The sequence below is a fragment of the Palaemon carinicauda genome, chromosome 27, assembly GCF_036898095.1.
Source record: "Palaemon carinicauda isolate YSFRI2023 chromosome 27, ASM3689809v2, whole genome shotgun sequence".
NCBI classification, from domain to species: domain Eukaryota; kingdom Metazoa; phylum Arthropoda; class Malacostraca; order Decapoda; family Palaemonidae; genus Palaemon; species Palaemon carinicauda.
In genome coordinates, this window is record NC_090751.1 from 75979444 (window position 1) to 75998925 (window position 19482).

The 19482-nt window shown below is 37.1% G+C and overlaps 1 protein-coding gene across 1 annotated transcript in view; it reads left to right on the forward strand.

Annotated features, from left to right (window-relative positions):
• The window catches only part of ND-SGDH (NADH dehydrogenase (ubiquinone) SGDH subunit), a 199098-nt gene extending 187566 nt beyond the window's left edge, over positions 1 to 11532 (forward strand). The window contains exons 3-4 of the mRNA XM_068351163.1: positions 10819 to 10925; positions 11166 to 11532. Of these exons, the coding sequence (XP_068207264.1) occupies positions 10819 to 10925; positions 11166 to 11304 (246 nt within the window). The 3' untranslated portion in view covers positions 11305 to 11532. The remainder of the gene's footprint in view (positions 1 to 10818; positions 10926 to 11165) is intronic.
• The last annotated feature ends 7950 nt before the right edge of the window (positions 11533 to 19482 follow it).

A 19482-nucleotide genomic window follows, 5' to 3' on the forward strand; every position in this document is an offset into this window, starting at 1 on the left:
AGACCCCATTGGGTGCAGACTAAGTCTGTTAAGAGTCGGGCTCCAATGATCCGGTTTTAAGTCACCCATATTTGCGGGTAATGGGTGACGCTAGGCATTGGAGTCGTCGGTGGGAGGGGCTAACTACCCCCACTGACCAGTGTACGCCCACCTTAAGAGAGGCAGCCCCTCTCTAATAGAGGACTGGTCCCCGCTGAAGCCTCTTCTCGTGTTGGGCCACATGGGATAGGAGGACTGAAATCCTCTGATAAGAGGTGGATAACCCGGCTTGCTTCTACTCCTAAAACTAACCCCTCTGTTGACGACCCGGAAACTCTAAAGGACCATGCTACTTATGTTCAAAAACAAAGTAATTTGGGTGACATGGAGAATTTGCGAATCCTTCACATCACTCAGATCCCCATTGAAACCAATTACGATGTTTTATATAAATTATTTCAATGTTATGGTCACATCAGGGAAATTAGGATGAGGCTTGAAGGTGACAAATGGGATTCATGGATATCATTTGATAACCATGATGAAGCATTCAAAGCTATCAATGATATCATAAATATTAAAATCAGTAATTTGAATTTCAAGGGTGCTCTTTGCGATCGGGTACCCAAGAATCTGGATGTATATAGGCCTGCAGATTGGATTGATAAAAGTATAGAGGTAGTTGTACCTTCCCAGAGAAAGCCAAAACCACCAAAGTGGCTTATTGCTCAATCCAAAGGGAGTACTGGAAATTATTTCAAAATATGTAAATTTCTTCAAAAGAAAGTAGGTACTATCGCACCAGGAGATATATCTCGGTTTGGAAAGAACAGTTTCCTAATAAGTGCCAAATCAGAAACTCAATCGGTTATACTTTCCAATTTAAATACAGATAACGAAGACATAAAGCTGGATGTGAAACCCCATTTAAACTTCAGTTATGGAAGGGGAGTAGTTTTTAATAGAGACTTATATGAATTCACAGAAGAGGAGATATTGGCCATGTGTCCTTTAACTGTGTGGAAAGTGCATAAAGTCCCTGGAACGTCAATGATTATCCTAACTTTCCAGGATGCTGATGTGCCTTTCCACATTTACATAGAGAATGAACGAATTAAAGTGCGAACTTTTAAGCAGAAGCCGCTGCAATGTTTTAATTGCTATAGATATGGGCATCCATATAAAGTATGTAAGAATGATAAAATGTGTAGTACATGCTCTAATGTTTACCATGGAGACTGTACACTAGAGGCCAATTGTATGAACTGCAATTTGAATCACAAATCTACGGATAGGAGCTGCCAGCAATATAAATTAGAAGAGGCTGCTCTCAATAAATCCAGTATTGAACACATAAGTGTGGGGCATGCCAAGAGACTATTGAGTAAATCAGCAAGTTATGCAAAAGTATTGAAATCTGGAGAAAAAATGAGGCAGGAGACATCCAGCCCACCTAATACTGCCTCTATTCCCCAGAAAAGAAATTTGCCATCTTCTGATAGAATTCTAGAGGATAAGGCAAGAATATCACGTAAGACCTTTCTCACCTCTAGTAAACCTTTGTCCCCCACTACAAAGGATAATTCTAACCTCTCTCAGGCTATATCTTTGCCTGATTTGATGGAGGTTCCACATGAAACAGAATTATCAGGTGCGCCTGTAGTGGGGAAAGCATCAAAACCTAATAAATCACCACCTGTCAATAGGAAAAGAGAGAGACCTCCATCTCTCTCACCCCCATCCATTAAAAACACAAAAGTTATGTCATCAAATAGATATGATGTTTTGCCTGTTGATATTTCAGATCAACAGGAAAACTTCTTGAATCAATCCAAAATTCAAGTGGAGGTCCACCATCCCCCACAAGAAATAGGTAACAACAACACTGAAAAGGCTAATATAAAACCTAATTTATCAAGACCCAAACTTAAGAAGCCTACAGAAAATATTGTCAAGTCAAAAACTGTCAATGGGAAGACCTCATCAAAGATGTCTTCCAGAAAATAATACATAGTTTTTTCATCCATTTTGCAATGGAATTGTCAGGGTTTGAGGGCCAAATATGAAGAACTTAAGCTCTTAATTCACGAGCATTCCCCCATAATTGTATGTCTCCAGGAGAGCAAGCTTGATGCTAATACCCCTTGTCCTCGCGAATATATTAGTTATAGGACACCTTATGATCACGGAGTAGGGAGCCATGGCGGAAGTCTCATGTACATTCGTCGAGATGTTCCCCAAATACCTATATCTATACGTACAACCCTGCAGGCAGTTGTTGTACAAATTGATATAGGGAGAAAATATACAATATGCTCTCTGTACTTACCTCCAAATGATGATATTTTATATGATGATTTAGCAGAGGTCATTCAACAACTCCCTCAACCTTTTCTCTTACTGGGAGATATGAATGGTAGACATCCTTTATGGGGTGATGTTTTGGCCAACACAAGGGGCAATATTATCTCATCAATTGTGGAGAATGAGGATGTGGGACTCCTTAATACAGGAGAGCCCACACATTTCCATGTTCAGACAGGTACTTTGTCATGCATTGACCTTTCAATTGCAAGCTCTAACTGCCTTCTTGATTTTGATTGGAGGACATTAGATGATTGGCATACTAGTGATCATGCACCAATCATTATAAACACCAACAAGGGTCCGCCTTTGCAAAGATCACCACGTTGGAATCTAGACAAGGCAGACTGGGTTAAATTTTCCGAGCTAAGTGAAATCGAAGGGAGAGCAGAACAGTTTGAAAGTGTTGATGATGCCATAGACCTACTGAATGGAACTCTTCATACAGCAGGAGTCAATTCAATTCCCAAAACAACAGGGTTATTCAAACGACGACCAGTCCCGTGGTGGTCTTCAGAACTAACTGCACTCCACAGAGCCACAAGAAGATCTCTAACACGATTGCGTAGACGCAGAACTGATGAGAATTTAATTTTGTACAAGAAATGTAGAGCACAGTTCCGTCGTGCCATGAAAGAAGCAAGGCGCCAGTCATGGATGTCTTTTGTTTCCTCCATTAACAGTAGAACACCACCATCTTCTGTGTGGAGGAAAGTAAAAAAGATAGCTGGCAAATTCACCCCCAACCCACCACCAGTGTTGAGGTGAATGGCCAGTATGTAACTGAAGCAAATGAAGTTAGCAATGCCCTGGCTAATCATTTTTCAAATGTATCTAGCAAGTGTGAAGGAGCCCCTGGTCACCAGTATAGGAGCACTGAAGAAAAGAAAATTTTAAATTTTGCAACAAGAAGGGAAGAGTCGTATAATTCTCCTTTCACTGAAAGAGAATTTGATTCCGCACTTGCTCATTGCAATGATACAGCCCCTGGACCCGATGGAATTCCATATGCAATGATTAAACATGTACATTTTAATACAAAGCTATTTATTTTAAGTATTATTAATAGAATATGGCATGATCATAGTTACCCAAGTGTCTGGGAACTAGCCATTATTTTAGCTTTTTTAAAACCCGGTAAAGACAAGTTTTTAGCAGCAAACTATCGTCCTATTGCATTGACATCTTGTTTATGTAAAATCATGGAGAAGATGGTCAATGCAAGGCTGATATGGTACCTTGAAAAAAAAGGTATTTTATCACCGATTCAATGTGGATTCCGAAAAATGCACTCAACGACTGATGTGTTGATACGACTAGAGTCTTCTATTTGTGAAGCCTTTGCTTCCAAACAGCACCATGTTACAGTATTTTTTGACCTTGAAAAGGCATATGATACCACATGGAGATATGGTATTCTTAAAACCATTCATGAATTGGGATTGAGAGGAGAGCTGCCACTATTTATTCAGGCATTTCTTTCACGTAGAGTTTTTCAAGTGAGAGTGGGGGAAACTCTATCAGAGAGTAAGTGCCAGGAAGAAGGAGTTCCTCAGGGTAGTGTGCTGAGTGTCACCCTTTTTGCACTAGCAATTAATGGGATATCCTCAGCCATTCCCCAGGATGTTCTCTCAACATTATTTGTGGATGATCTCTCAATATCATTTGCTGGCACTAGAATGGCAATGGTTGAGAGAAAAATCCAACTCTCTATTGATAAAATTATCCAGTGGGCTGACATGAATGGATTTAAGTTCTCGACAAGTAAAACTACCATTGTCCATTTTTGTCGTATCCGGGGAGTACATCCAGACCCGGATATATACATTAAAGGTCAACGGATACCATGTGTATCGGAAACCAAATTTTTAGGTTTGATATTTGACTCTAGACTTACATGGGTTTCTCACCTAAAATCGCTAAAAGCTAAATGTGTTGAAGCTCTGAATATCTTAAAAGTATTGGCCCATACATCATGGGGGGGCAGACCGCAATACAATTTTAAAATTATACAAGGCCTTGATTTTTTCCAAAATTAGTTATGGTTGTGAGGTATATTCCTCAGCCACCCCAAGCCGGTTAAAAATATTAGACTCGATACATCATGCAGGTATTAGATTATCTACTGGAGCTTTTAAAACCTCGCCTATCCCAAGTCTCCTTGTTGATGCTGGAGAGTTACCTCTAGACCTTTACCGAATGTCTTCCATTCTTCGGTATTGGTTTAGATTGCAAAGACTCCCTAGCTCTCTAGCCTTTCAGACTGCAAGCCTTGTAAGACACGCATCATACTTTGAGTTGCACCCAAAATCTCCTCAACCTTATGGCTTTCGGGTGAAACGATTTTTAAATAGTCTGGATATAATTAGAAATAAGGTACTTCCATTCAAGGTATCATCAACGCCTCCATGGAAATTACCTGACATATCTTTTTGTAAATACTTTATTGGAGTTAAGAAGAATATGACTGACTTAGAATCCAGGTCTCTTTTTATGGAACATGTCGAAGAACATAGGGGATCGACTTTTATATATACTGATGGCTCCAAATCTGATGCTGGCGTTGGATTTGGAGTACATAGTAATGATTTTAATTGTAGAGATGCACTTCCTCTAACAGCTTCCATATTTACTGCCGAACTGTATGGCATATTAACCGCTATTGAGAAAATAGCTTTGGAAAAGGAGGGTAATTTTACAATTTTTAGTGATGCAAGGAGTGTTCTTCAAGCTTTAGAAGTTTTTAATTCTAATAACCCTCTAGTTTTAAAGATTTTAGAATGGCTTTTTATTATTGGACGGAAAGGTATAACTGTTCGATTTTGTTGGGTTCCAGCACATGTAGGTGTGTCTGGGAATGAGAAGGCAGATTTACTGGCGAAGAATGCGGCATCCGAGTTGCTACCAAGGAGGTATCCCATTCCATGTAACGATCTCCTACCTTACATCAAGAAATTGGTTTGTGATAAATGGCAACAGCACTGGGACAGTCAAGACGGCAATAAAATGAGGGAAGTAACAAATATCATATCACCTTGGAGGTATAACATGATTCCCCGAAAATGGGAGACGACTCTTTGTCGTCTCCGTATTGGTCACACACGGTTGACACACGAGTTTCTGCTGAAGGGCCAACACCAACCGTATTGCGAGGACTGCTTAGTACCTTTAACAGTGAGGCATTTGTTGACCGAATGCCCTAATTTTACTAACTTAAGAAATAGATATCTATTTGAGGCTCGAGGTGAGGATGGCAGGTTTATCCTTGCCAAGATTCTTGGACATGTGTCTTACTATGCGAGCGGAATTTTTAGATTTATTTCAGAAGCAGGTCTTCTGAAAACTATTTAACTATTTTAATGACTTCTTAATTTTTATGGTTTTAATCGAATTCTCTTTTAATTTTCATATACAGTAAATGGTATCGGCGTCAATGACCTTAGATGTCAGGATGCCAGAAAACTTTCAATCAATCAATCAATCAATCGGTGATTACCGTATAGTCAATTGTCCAGAAAGCGATCTCTATGGAGATTCGCTATTATAACATAAGCTGTACTAATTAACTGGTTTACCATTTGGTATCGGTCTTATTTGGCCAACCACACTGGATTAGGCTGTTCTCCTTCGTTGCAAGAATGTGCAATTTGTTACACGTCTCGACATCATCTCAAGGTGTGTTTATTGCTATGCACTCCCCCCCCCTCACCCCTCACCGCTGGACAATCCGCGGATGATGGGTGGCAGACGAGAGCTTCTGCAAAGAGGCCTGTCTTCTCGTCTTCCCTCTGGACCGGATGCTGTCTATAATGCATCAAAAGAGAGAGGGGGGGGGGGGCATATGCCATACAATTCCATCCTCATCTGTAGGCCCGATTCAGGAAGGTGCCAGCATTCACCTCTCTTAGACAACCATGTAGTGGTACGAAGCCTTAGATGGACAGAGGACAACTAATTGCCCCCATCTGCTCGCGTCATTCCTGGTATAGGAATGTGCTTGCAAAACCACCCAGATAGTGAGCTCCTAGTGTCTTGGAATCATCTTGTATCCAACAAAGTCTTATCTTTGTGGGGTCCCCAACTGTGGTTATGCTCGCAGCGGCCCTGATCTTCAGGCTCCCACTCGACCGTTCCCCAGGCCCTCAAACAAGATGTATTCCAAGATAGGTGGGGCGGCCTAGAGGTGTGCCTTGTTTCCCCCCCCCCCCCCCCTACCATTCGGTCTGGGGAAAAGTCCTCAGCCAAGTCAGGATAAGCAGGATCTTATTAATGATTCCAATGACTTCGCTATGGCATCCCGCAGAGTGATTCCCAGACCTTCTGCAGCCCCTGTCGGAGCTCCAATAGCTTTGCTATGGCAACCCCATTGATGCCTTTACTTATGCAAGTGTGAGATAACTTGTCCCCTGTCGGATCTCAACCTCCTCCTGGGAACGCGGTTCGAGTCCTTCAGTCTATTGGGTGAGTCACCCCTAAATAAATAGCATAGGTTTGTATTCCAGGTATAGAACAAATGACATATTCGTAGATAATTTGTATTTTTCCTAACGATACAAACCATAGCTATTTATACAAACTTGCCCGCCAGCCCTATCCCTCTTGAAATCCTACCTCTAAGAAAAGTGAGCTAAATCACCGGTGTGTGAGTGGGAGCGGTAGCAAGCTACCACCCCTACCCCCCCCCACTAACTAGCGGTAGGGGTAGTTAACCCTCGCTAAATTTTAATAGCTCGACATTTTAGCTTCGCAGATAGTAATACCCCTAAATAAATAGCTAAGGTTTGTATAGTTAGGAAAAATACAAATTATCTATGAATTTGTCATATTTATTTGTTATTGTTATTAATTTTATACAGTATTCATTGTAGCTATAACAAATCTACAACTACTAACACCTTACAATGTTAATTATGTAAGTGTATGAATAAGTGGAAAAGTTATTTGTAAAACAGTTAAAGGTTAAAATTCAAGTACAGTAATTCCTTGCAATATCACAGTTCAACTATTGCTCCGTTAGTACATCACAGATTTATGAATATATTATCGGTAAATCTATTTAAAAGGAGACAAAGACAGAAATTAATTGTTGAAAGTTTTTGAGGAATTAATGAATATTACAAGGTAGAGCATGCTAAGTATTCCAGAATTGGTAGTGAAGTCAAAAGAAAAGCCAGGAATGACTAGAGAATATTTAGACAGTAAGGCCGATGAGGCTGAAAGCTATGAATTCAGGGAGTGGCTATGGTGTGAGAGTTTCTCATAGAATTATTAATGAAATCTCTACGGGGCAAAGAAGAAGCATAGACTCGTCTAAAAGAGAGATGGATCTGTTATAACAACAGAAGATGAAGAAAGGCAATGTTGGATGGAACACTTTAGTGAGGTCATGAATAGGAGATATGAAGGGAATAATTTGATTGATACAACTGAAGCTGAGGAAGACCTTGAAGTGCCCATGAATGAATTCAGTGTGTTTGAAGTCGAAGCTATTTAAAAAGAGATGGAAAACCCTTGTATATGATGGAATAACTGCTGAGATAATATTGGCCAAAAATGGCGTGACTCCCAGAATACTTACAAGATTATTGTGTAGAAAGTAGCGTGAAGAGGCCAAACCTGATGAATGGGAGCTAGGAGTATTGGGGAAAATGGCAAATGAAGATTTGACTGCAATAGTTACCATATTTGATGGCCTACAGGACGCACCTTTTTCCTAACATTTTGGCTAAAAAACTCACCCTGCATCTTATACATCCTAGATAAAGTTTGAGACCTACCGTAGGCTTAGGCTAATCAAACCCAGCTTACGCTAGGTACTTTACCAGCACTAAACTCCATGTATCCTTATTTTATTTTTATTGCTGGTATCATTGTATTATTACCGGTGCTTTAAAAATGAGTTAGTTAAAATGAAAGCAATTTAAACTGAAATGCTGTGACTTTTGATTATAAAAAACAGCTGACAAAATATAAACATCGAGTTATGGTTGCGTTCTCAGCAATCTTTTAACTTTCTCGTTCCTTAGCTTTGGATAATTGTAATGGTTTCGTTAATAACGGTAGTAGTCAAATTTAGATTAGCATATTTATTTTTCTTTAAAAATCTACAAAGATTCAAATTTTCCTCACTTTCTTCAATCAAGCACCATCTTCTCTGTCACATCATACTGTCATTAGCAGTACTTTGTTATTGTTGACTAAACACAAACAAAATGGCTTTTCTGTTATGTGATCTGTAGGAATTTTTAGGGACATGGCAAGTAAAATATTTGTAATTACATCTTTACTAAAAGCTCATACAGTAGTATTGTTAGTTATTGAGTGAATGTGTAAATGCATAAATGCATTTGTTTGTTCATTATGATCGGCGATGAAACGTAAAGGAAACTACATTTCCCGTTTTAGGTTTTAGAACAACTTGATATAGAACCACTCGTATTTCAATTATTTTTAATCACTAAGGATAAAGTAAGTAAAAAAATTACCAACATTATTATTTCATAACCAATACAGTACTAGGTAAGATATCTGTTGCTTCAAAAGCTAACTTATACAGAGATGTTTGTTCATTATGATTGGAGAAAAAAAAAACAATGCTTTCAGTTTTATGTTGCGTGGTTAGCAAAAGCTTGATGTAAAATGGTCTTTATTAAATTCATTTTGGATTTTTAAGTATACAACAAAAGCTAGCCTACGCATTAATGGTCGTCTTATGCACAGATATATACGGTATGTTTCTGCTTGTGCAATGCACAGCAATACTATTAAATACACTAAAAACTGTTTTCCTGAATCTGACCTGCAGAAATGAGGGTGCGTCTTATAGGCCTATGCATCTTATAGGCCGTCAAATACGGCCTGAAAATAAATAGTATGCTTATTCTAAAGAGACTTAGTGAGAAAGATTGATGAAAAGCTGAGAAATGAACTAGCAGGATTTAGAAAAGGTGAATTTGTACTAAGACATGTTGTACAGCAATGGGGAGAACATAAAAATCCACATATGATGACATTTGTGGACTATAAAAAAGCCTTTGATAGTATGCACCAGCCAATTTTAGGAAGAGTTGTGTGTTATGGAGTTCCTCTTAAATATGTAAATTTGATTAAGTCTTTTCATGAGCATAGTAAGTGTAAAGTTAATGTCAGTGGAGTCCTATCAAATGAATTTCCAGTGAACAGTGAAATAGTCCTAGGGAATGTGCTATCGCCTATTTTGTTTATCCTCCTTATGGATTTTTTAATGCATAGAACTGTTGGAGAGAGTGGAGAAGAATTTTATAGGATTGGTAATAGGAAATGATCTGACCTAGAGTATGCTGATGATGCTGTCCTTATTAGGAAAACACCACAGGATTTGCAATGCTTGGTTATCAGAGTGCATGAAATATCACAGGAGGTAGGCTCAAGATAAATATAAGAAAGACGGAGGTGATCAGAATCGAAGATGAAATATTGGAAGGAGAAAGGGTTGATGAGGTGGAATCATTTAAATATTCAGGAACTATGATCTCTAATACAGAGTCTTTAGAATTGGAGTTGAATGAAAGATTGAAAAAATCAAATCAAGGAATGGCTAAGTTAAGTAAAATTTGGAAATCATATTGCCTTAAATTACACATAAAAATTAGACTATATATCAGTTTAGTGAGATCTGTGTTACTGTATGGACATGAGTCGTGGTATGATAATGAAATCATATCCAACATATTTTCTAGATTTGAGAAGAATATTAAGAGTTTAATGGCAAGACAGGATTAGAAATGAAACTACAGGAGATTACTTTAAATGAAGCTATAAGAAAGATTACTCGAGTGCCAAATGGGGATGAGATCATGGTAAGGGGTAGATGGAGATGGGTTGGGCATGCTCTTTGCACTCCCCGAGAGAGATTAGTTCACTAAACATTTAATAGGTCTCCACAAGGCACTAGAATAATTGGAAGACCCAGGCCTACATGGGTGAGGATTATGAAGCGTGAAGTAGGAGATGGCGAATGGAGAAGTATTGATTTAAAAGCTTGATATAGATGACTGATGAAATCTAACCGAGGCCCTTTGCGTCAATAGGCATAGGAGGAGGAGATGATGAAATGTATATTGTGGGTTTCTTAGGGCAGATAATTTTTTTGTCTTAATATTTTAGATAGTCATTTTTTGATCTTATGAAAGTTTGAATTCATGAAGAGGATGAAGAAAATTGAAAATAATTAAAAACAAAAATATACCATAGATTCCTATAACTATTTTAAGGTTTTTCACCTATCGCCAGAGCTTGGAATGTAACTCTTGCAATAGCCGAGTTAGTGCTGTTTTAGGACAAAACCTGGTGACATCGTTCTAGTTAAGTGGATTTCAGATATTTTGAGGAACTATTCTGGTACTTGGTTTGGTCATGTAACCCATTATCTCAGTATTGCATTCTCCAGCAGAATTACATAGTATTAAATCATCTAATTTCATGGTTATTTTTCAGCATCCTATCACCAGATTCCTTGCTAGATATGTTATCACCAGCCATCAGCAGGATTATGAAAAGTATCTTCACTTCATGTTTGAGGAAAATGAAAAAAAGCAGATGAGGTCAGTTGCTGAGAGAAATATGTTTATATTTGTATGGGAATGCAATTCTAACACATTATTATAAGTTATTGATGGTTATCAGAAGTAATTTTGATTGGCAAGTCAGGTAGTGTGTACCTATCAACATCTAGCTCTAACCTTTGTAATAGAATATCATGGAATAATATTTCTTATTCCCTGGTAACAACTTTTATTAAGGAAATGCATAATATATCTCAGTAATTAATTTTATTCTTGCAGGCTCTTGGAGAAGAAAGTTGAGGCAGTAATGGCAGAACGTGGAGATAGCCAGTCCTACTACTATCGCCCTGTTCTTACCAAGTATCACAAGTGGGTGAGGGAAGAATATGAGAAGACTGTAGAATCTAGAGGATATTAAGAAATTGATCATGTACTTTTGTCCTCTAGCTGATATCCTTGAATTGGTGTCACTTTGCGTATTCACATCATTACTCAAAAACAATGTTTAAATTTTTGTGAAAAGATTTAAATCTAAAATGGGGTTGGCGTTATCTTGATATCAACAACAAATTACTTTTTCTAGTTGAAATGAATTTAGAAAATTTTGTTCTATTGAGTATATATTGTAAATAAAATGTACTTTTCATTTTATTCATATTCATTTCCACTAAAATAGGCATTTTAGGTCCCCAGGGTAGTGTGCTAAGTGTAACCCTATTTGCACTACCCATTAATGGGATATCCTCAGTCATTCCCAAACATATTCTTTCAACACTTTTTGTAGATGATCTCTCCATATCATTTGCTGGAGCTAGAATGGCTATGGTTGAGAGAAAATTGCAACTCTCAATTGACAAAATTATCCAGTGGGCCGATATGATTGGATTTAAGTTTTCAACAAGTAAAACTGTTGTTTTCTATTTTTGTTGTATTCGAGGAGTACATCCAGACCCAGATATATACATCAAAGGTCAAAGGATCCCATGGGTAAGTGAAGTTAGATTTCTAGGGTTGATATTTAATTTGTAGGATTACATGGGTTCCTCACTTTAAAGCCTTAAATGTAAAATGCCATGAGGCTCTGAATCTTTTTAAAAGTTTTGTCCCATACATCTTGGGGGCAGATCACAAAACTTTTAAAATTATATAAAGCCTTGAGATTTTTTAAAATTAGTTATGGGTGTGAAATATACACCTCACCAACCTCAAGCCAATTAAAAGTTTTAGATTCTGTACACTATGCTGGTATCAGATTGTCCACAAGAGCCTTTAGATCTTCGCCTATCCCAAGCCTCCTTGTTGACACTGGAGAGTTACCTTTAGACCTCTACCGGATTTCTTCTATTGTTCGTTATTGGTTTAGGTTACAAAGACTCCCTGAATCTAGTTTGTTAGACTGCAAACCTTGAAAGGCATTATAGATATTTTGTTGCACCCAAAATCTCCTCAACCTTATGGCTTCCTGGTAAAATCATTATTAGACGGTTTAGATATAGTTAGAAGTAAAGTGCTTCCATGTAGGATATCATCAACCCGTCCATGGAAATTACTGGATATATCTTTTTTTAAATATTTTATTGGTATAAAAAAGAAAATGACTGACTACGAAGCCAGGTTGCTCCTTATGGAACATGTTGAAGAACACAGGGAATTGACTTACATATATACTGATGGCTCCAAATCTGATGCTGGCATTGGATTTGGAGTATATAAATTACGGTCCCGAATTATGCGATTCCCCATTTTTGCGGTCGCTATTTTTCTAAAATAAATTTTCTGTATCTGGGAAGCTGCTCAAAGTCTGCAAGTAAAGCACTACAAAATGTAACAAATCTATTGTCTTTTCAAGTATATTGTTAGCCCTAAATACGTTGCTGGATAATAAATTTTACAAAATGATATTATTAACATAATTTCCTAGTAAATAGCCTATTTAAGGATAAAATTTCACATCAACAATGAAATCAACTTAAAACTATGCAAGTCCAGCTGACAAAATGTAAACAGAATTGAGGTTACGTTCTCAGCAATCTTTATCTTTCTCTAACCTTTCAATAATTTTAATGGTAATGTTAATGATAGTATATTAAAATATTATTTTTGTTTAGTACAGTATATATAAAAGCTGTATTTTTCCATTCGGGTGAGTGGCCTAAACTTCGGTAACGAGTGGGCAATATTTCGTCATATTTTAAACAGTTTAGATTTGCTTTACAAAGATTTGTATAGTACTCGGTATAATTATAAAAACCTTTCTCTCTCTGAGAGAGAGAAAGAAAGAGAGAGAGAGAGATTGATTTGATGCGAGAAAACTACAAATATCTCTCTCTCTCTCTCTCTCTCTCTCTCTCTCTCTCTCTCTCTCTCTGAAAAGAAAAATGAAAGCAAAAAAAGAAACAAAAAAGCAGGCCGTGTATATACCGCGCTTTGAACCAAGAGCCCCAAGATATGAGGCCTTTCAACCCAAACCTGCACATTTAGAGCCCAACTACAAAGAATGCATCTATAATGCCAGGGGTTGGTGCAGATATGGGGACAGTTGCAGGTATACACACACAAATAAATATGAAGGCGAAAGAGCAAATATAATAGAAAAGTTGGATTTTTTAATGGCAGAATTCTGGGAAATGAAGAAAAGAACATCATATCAGAACAGGAAGGAAGCATGGGAGAATCCATATTATTACCAATATTAAATAATGGGGATGAAACACAAACCATAATAGTAATGAATGCACAGGGTTTAGTCACGAGTAACTCTAAAAGGAAAATAGAGTTCTTAGAAGAACTAACCCAAATTGAAAAAATAGATATATTAAATATAAGTGAAACATGGTATTCCCAAGAGACTGGCAGTGATGACCAGATAAAGGGTTTCCAAACTTATAGATCAGACAGAAAAAATAGGAATCAAGGGGGAACCGCAATATATGGAAGAGACATAAATCAAGGAAAAGTATGTGAAAAATACAGCAACACAGAATGTGAATTGATTGCGGTAGAATTTGAAAAACTAATGAATATTGTAGTTTACAGACCCCCAAACACTAAGGAGTTTGACATAATAATAGAAAAAATAGATGATATATGTAGAAACCATAAAGACTGGAATATACTCCTATCCGGAGATTTTAACTTTCCTTTCGTGGATTGGAAAGAACGGATAGAAGAAAGTGGTTGTATGTATACATATAAAAAAGATAGTAATAGTAGCGCAGAAGATAAGAGGCAATTTGAAAAGCTTCAAGATATGCTATTAGAACATAATATGCAACAAATAAACCACATTCCAACAAGAAAGGAAAATGTCCTAGATCTAGTATTTGTGAATGAGGTGAATTATGTTAAAGAAATAATAGTGTATAACACGGGAATTTCAGACCACAATGTCATAGAATTGATAGTTCATTCCAAAGCAAGTGATCACAGAATTAATAAAAGCACAAAACTTTGGGAAGGATATGGAAAATATAACTTTTACAGTAAGAATATAAAATGGTCAGAAATAAATGAAGAACTGAATAAAGAATGGAAAAATGTATTTATAAGTGATAATATACAGGTAAATACGGATATACTGTACAAAATACTGGAGAAAATTGTTGAAAAATATGTACCGAAAAAAATAATAAACAAAAGACGTGCATACCAAGAGACAGAAGGATCTTATTTCAGAAAATTAAAAAGTGGAAGAAAAATCTTGCAAAAGAAAAAAATGTGTGGAAAATGAGGGAAATAAAATGTAAGATAGAAAATGCAGAACAAAAGATTATACAGTCGAAAGAAAATGAAAAAAGGGACTTAGAAGAAAGGACACTTCAAAATATAAAAAGAAACCCCAAAGTACTTTACTCCTATGCAAAAAAGATGAATAAAAGGAGAATAGAAATAGGCCCTCTAAGAATTGAAGGACGGCTAACGAATGAAAAAAAGGAAATATGCAACATATTAGCAGAAAAATATAAGAGTGAGTTCACGCCAAGAATTGCGAATGAGAATAATGAAACAGAAATGAGAGAAGAAAATGTTGAATATCTAACGGATATAGATATTAATGAAGCAGATGTCACGGCTATAAACGAAATTAAAAATGGATCGGCAGCCGGACCAGATGGAGTTCCAGCGATTTTGTTAAAAAAAAACTGCAAACACTATCGCGAAGCCACTTGCAATACTGCTAAGACAGCTTATATAACCCCTATCTTCAAAAGTGGATCAAGACTAGAGGCAAGCAATTATAGACCTGTTAGTCTAACATCACATATTATGAAAGTGTATGAGAGGGTAATAAAAAAGAAAATAATGAACCATTTGGTCAAAAATAATTTGTTTAATATGGGTCAACACGGTTTCGTACCTGGAAAAAGTACACAGACCCAACTGATAGCTCACTATGAAAACATATACAATAATATGATAAATGAAAAAGACACAGATGTGATCTATCTAGATTTTGCAAAAGCCTTTGACAAGGTAGACCATAACATATTGGAGAAAAAAATGAGAAAGCATAATATTGTGGGAAAGATAGGAAAATGGGTAAAAGAATTCCTGCAAAACAGAAAACAGATAGTGGTTGCAAATGACGAGAAATCAGATGAAGCCCAGGTAATATCTGGTGTGCCCCAAGGTACGGTATTAGCTGCACTGCTATTTGTTATTATGATCTCAGACATAGACTGTGATGTTGAAAACTCCGTAGTGAGAAGTTTCGCCGATGACACAAGAATAAGTAGAGAAATTACTTATGATGAAGATAGGAACTCACTACAAAGAGATCTAAACAAAATATATGAATGGGCGGAGATAAATAGGATGGTATTTAACTCCGATAAATTCGAATCAATAAATTATGGAAACACAGAAGGAATGGTGTATGCATACAAGGGACCTAATAATGAGACAATCACAAACAAGGAAGCAATTAAAGACCTTGGTGTAATTTTAAATAGGAATATGTTATGCAACGACCAAATAGCAACACTGTTGGCTAAATGTAAAGCAAAAATGGGAATGTTATTCAGACACTTTAAAACAAGAAAAGCTGAACACATGATTATGCTTTACAAAACTTATGTGCGTAGTACACTCGAGTACTGCAATGTGATATGGTACCCACACTACCAAAAGGATATTGCGCAAATAGAGAGTGTACAAAGGTCCTATACTGCTAGAATAGAAGAAGTTTAGGACCTTGATTACTGGGAAAGACTGCAATTTTTAAAACTATACAGTCTAGAAAGGAGAAGAGAACGCTACATGATAATACAAGCATGGAAGCAAATAGAAGGAATTGCTGAAAACATCATGGAGCTTAAAGTATCAGAAAGAGCAAGCCGAGGTATATTAATAGTGCCAAAAAGCAATCCAGGTAAACTGAGAAAGGCGCACAGGACATTAATCCACTACGCACCAGCATCGATAATGCAGCGACTATTTAATGTGCTGTCAGCTCATCTAAGAAACATATCAGGAGTGAGCGTAGATGCGTTTAAAAATCAGCTCGATAAATACCTAAGATGCATCCCAGACCATCCAAGACTGGAAGATGCAAAATACACCGGAAGATGTATTAGCAACTCTCTGGTGGATATACGAGGTGCCTCACACTGAGGACCTGGGGGAACCCAAACAAAAAATAAGGCAATAAGGTAAGGTAAGGTAAGGCTCTCTCTCTGTAAGAAATAAATCTCAGTTCACATATGCCAACCTGAGTGTAAGAATGAAATTAACATGACGATTGTTAGTTGTGGCGATCAATTCCTCGCATCAGGTGGTATAAGAAACAAAAACACGGCTTTCGGTTACAACAGCTGATTCTCTCTCTCTCTCTCTCTCTCTCTCTCTCTCTCTCTCTCTCTCTCTCTCTCTCTCTCTCTCTCTCTCTCTCTCTCTCTCTCTCTCTCTCTCTCTCTCTCTCTCACTAGGCTACATTTTGCTACCTCTCTTTATCTCTTTTTCACTAATTCAGTTATATTAAAATTTCATGATGATTCAATTTTCCTTACTTTCTTCAATCTTGCTCCATCTCTGTCACATCGAACGTTATAGCCACGATAACTTGATTGTTCGATGACTTAAAAACCGGCCTAGTACTTTCTTCTACTTTTTTTTTTTTTTTCAGATGGTTCCATAATTGAGGTGGGTACAAGTTGACTTATAACTGAAGTGGTGAAAAGTATTTTGGATATGGAATGGACAATTATCTTCCGTAATAGTTTAGAATTATTGTAAATTATCATTCTGTCATTAGCGGCAGTTTGCTATTGTTGATTAAACACAAAATAATAGTTTTCCTGCTTTGCTACACATGTACGAATTTATGTAGATATGGTAAGTAAAATATTTCTAATAACATATTTACTAAAAGCTTTTAATATCATTAGTTATCACTTTGATCTTTCATGTTTAATGCGTTGGTTTGTTTATTATGACCTAAGATGAAGCGTACAGTAAACAAATGGAAGGTTTCCGTTTCAGGCAGCGTCTTTAAGAAAAACATTATATAAATGGCGTTCATTTCATTTATTTTGAAGTTCTAAGAAAAATTAAATAGAACAACATTGGTAATAACAAAATCATCATATAATCAATGCTTGGTAAGATAGCTGTTGATGCAAAAACTAACCTATACACAGATGTGTAAATGCGTTCGTTTCTTCATTATGATCGGATAAACTTAAACAAAACAATGGTTGTCTTATTTTATTGTCCTTTTTGGAGTGTTTAGGCAACGCTTGATAAAAACTCCCGTTTATTTTGATAATTTTGGATTTTCAATGATGCAACAAAAGCTAGTCTATACAGTGATGGTTTTGCTATTCACCAGTTATCTTATACAATAGATATGACAAACTTATTAAAATTTGTCCCTACTTTAGGTCGTGTTATAACGGGAAATATAGGCATTTACACCCATCCTGGTTGTAATTTTAATCTTTTTCAAGTTATTAGAACTTTATAGTATATTTTTGGGCTCGAGGCATGTCATCCTGATGGAAGTTCCTTCTAGCAACTTCTACAGTATAATATTTCTGCGATTGATATTACAAGAGAATTACTGTTGGGTATCATGGGGTTCCAACCCCCCGGAAACGACTATCAGAAGATATCGTGTATAATCAGGGACACATCCCAAGATAACCATAGATATCTGCACCCCAAACAGACCTTACCCAGTCTGATCCACTAGGGGAAAGGATAAGTAAGAAGCCATTACACATCCTATGACGTTTGAGTGCCCCTATACGTGCCTGCCTCTCATTCCTTCGAACGCAGCTGTTGCTACAGTTCGTTTTTTTTTTTTTTTTTTTTTTGTGGCCACTTTTTTCGCAGTGTGCGAAGAATCTTCGTGTGAATAGCTTCCTCTTCTTCGTCAAAGTTGAGTATTTACCTCCCTTTGCCTTTATTTATCCTAACTTTGGTTCAACTCCCTTCGTGGACTTATGTTTTAGCTTTTGGTTAGAGGAAGTCTAAGCGCTTCGAGTCCTGCTAGCATGGCGTCGGGCTTAAATCCCCGATGGCCTCTTATTTATCATGTTTACTTTATTTTTGGGTAAGTTTCATGTTAGCTAGTTTTTGTTTAGCATTACAATGCTAACGACTCAATTTTATATATATTTTCACTACGAATAGTATTAAAATGCCAAGGACTCAATTTTATATATTTTCATTACGATTTATTATTTTAGTCTTTTGCGAGTTCCTATCAGTTTCGGCTATTCTAGCTTAATATTGGCAGTTAGGCTGGCCACCTTGCCACAACATTAGAGTTTCTCAGGGCAAAGAAGGCACAGATTTAAAAAAAATCCCCTTTGCGAAGGGCGAGCTCATTTTTATTGTTCAGTTGGTTTGCTGACTGGCTAATGCCTTTTCTTTAGTTTCTGGGATTCTTCTTTCGTCTTGTGGTATCTGGCCAGGTCTATTCTTTAACGGCATGTCCGTCATTCCATTGTGCTACATACGCTCTCTAGTTGGTTTATGGTATTCCTTTCAAGTTCCCCTTTGCGAAGGGCACGTACACTTTTTCCTGTCGGTGCGTTGACAGTTGTATGATGCCGTATTCTAACCCTTTTTATATTTTGAGAGAATAATTATTTTGTGGAACCCTGTTACGGATATCAAACTTATATATACTGTATATTGTGAGTGTTTTATTGTGTGAAGGCCTAGCCCTTCGGGGTTTCTGGCCTATTAACCCAACAGCATTCTCCTTTATGAAGAGTGTTGTCAGACTGTCGGCAATATTGGCATTCCTTTTCTGGGCCATGCTATAGCGATACGTTGCTATATTATCTATGTGGCCTATACTGCACACACTATTTTACGACATGATGTTTGTTACATACGATCGTCATTTTGTTTGCTGCCGTCGTTACCGACACTTGTCGTAACTGGCGGCAGTTGTCGCCAAGTATTGGGTATAGTTTATGTGCCCCTGATTTAGGAATAGCCTTGGGAGGCGGCGTCGTTACCTATCTGTGCCGGTTTTTAACGGCAAGGATATTATGTTATGGAGGCAGATGTTTTTATTATTTGTGACTGCCTTTTTAAAGAGATATCTGTTGATGAGTACAAACCTCAAATTGGCATAAAG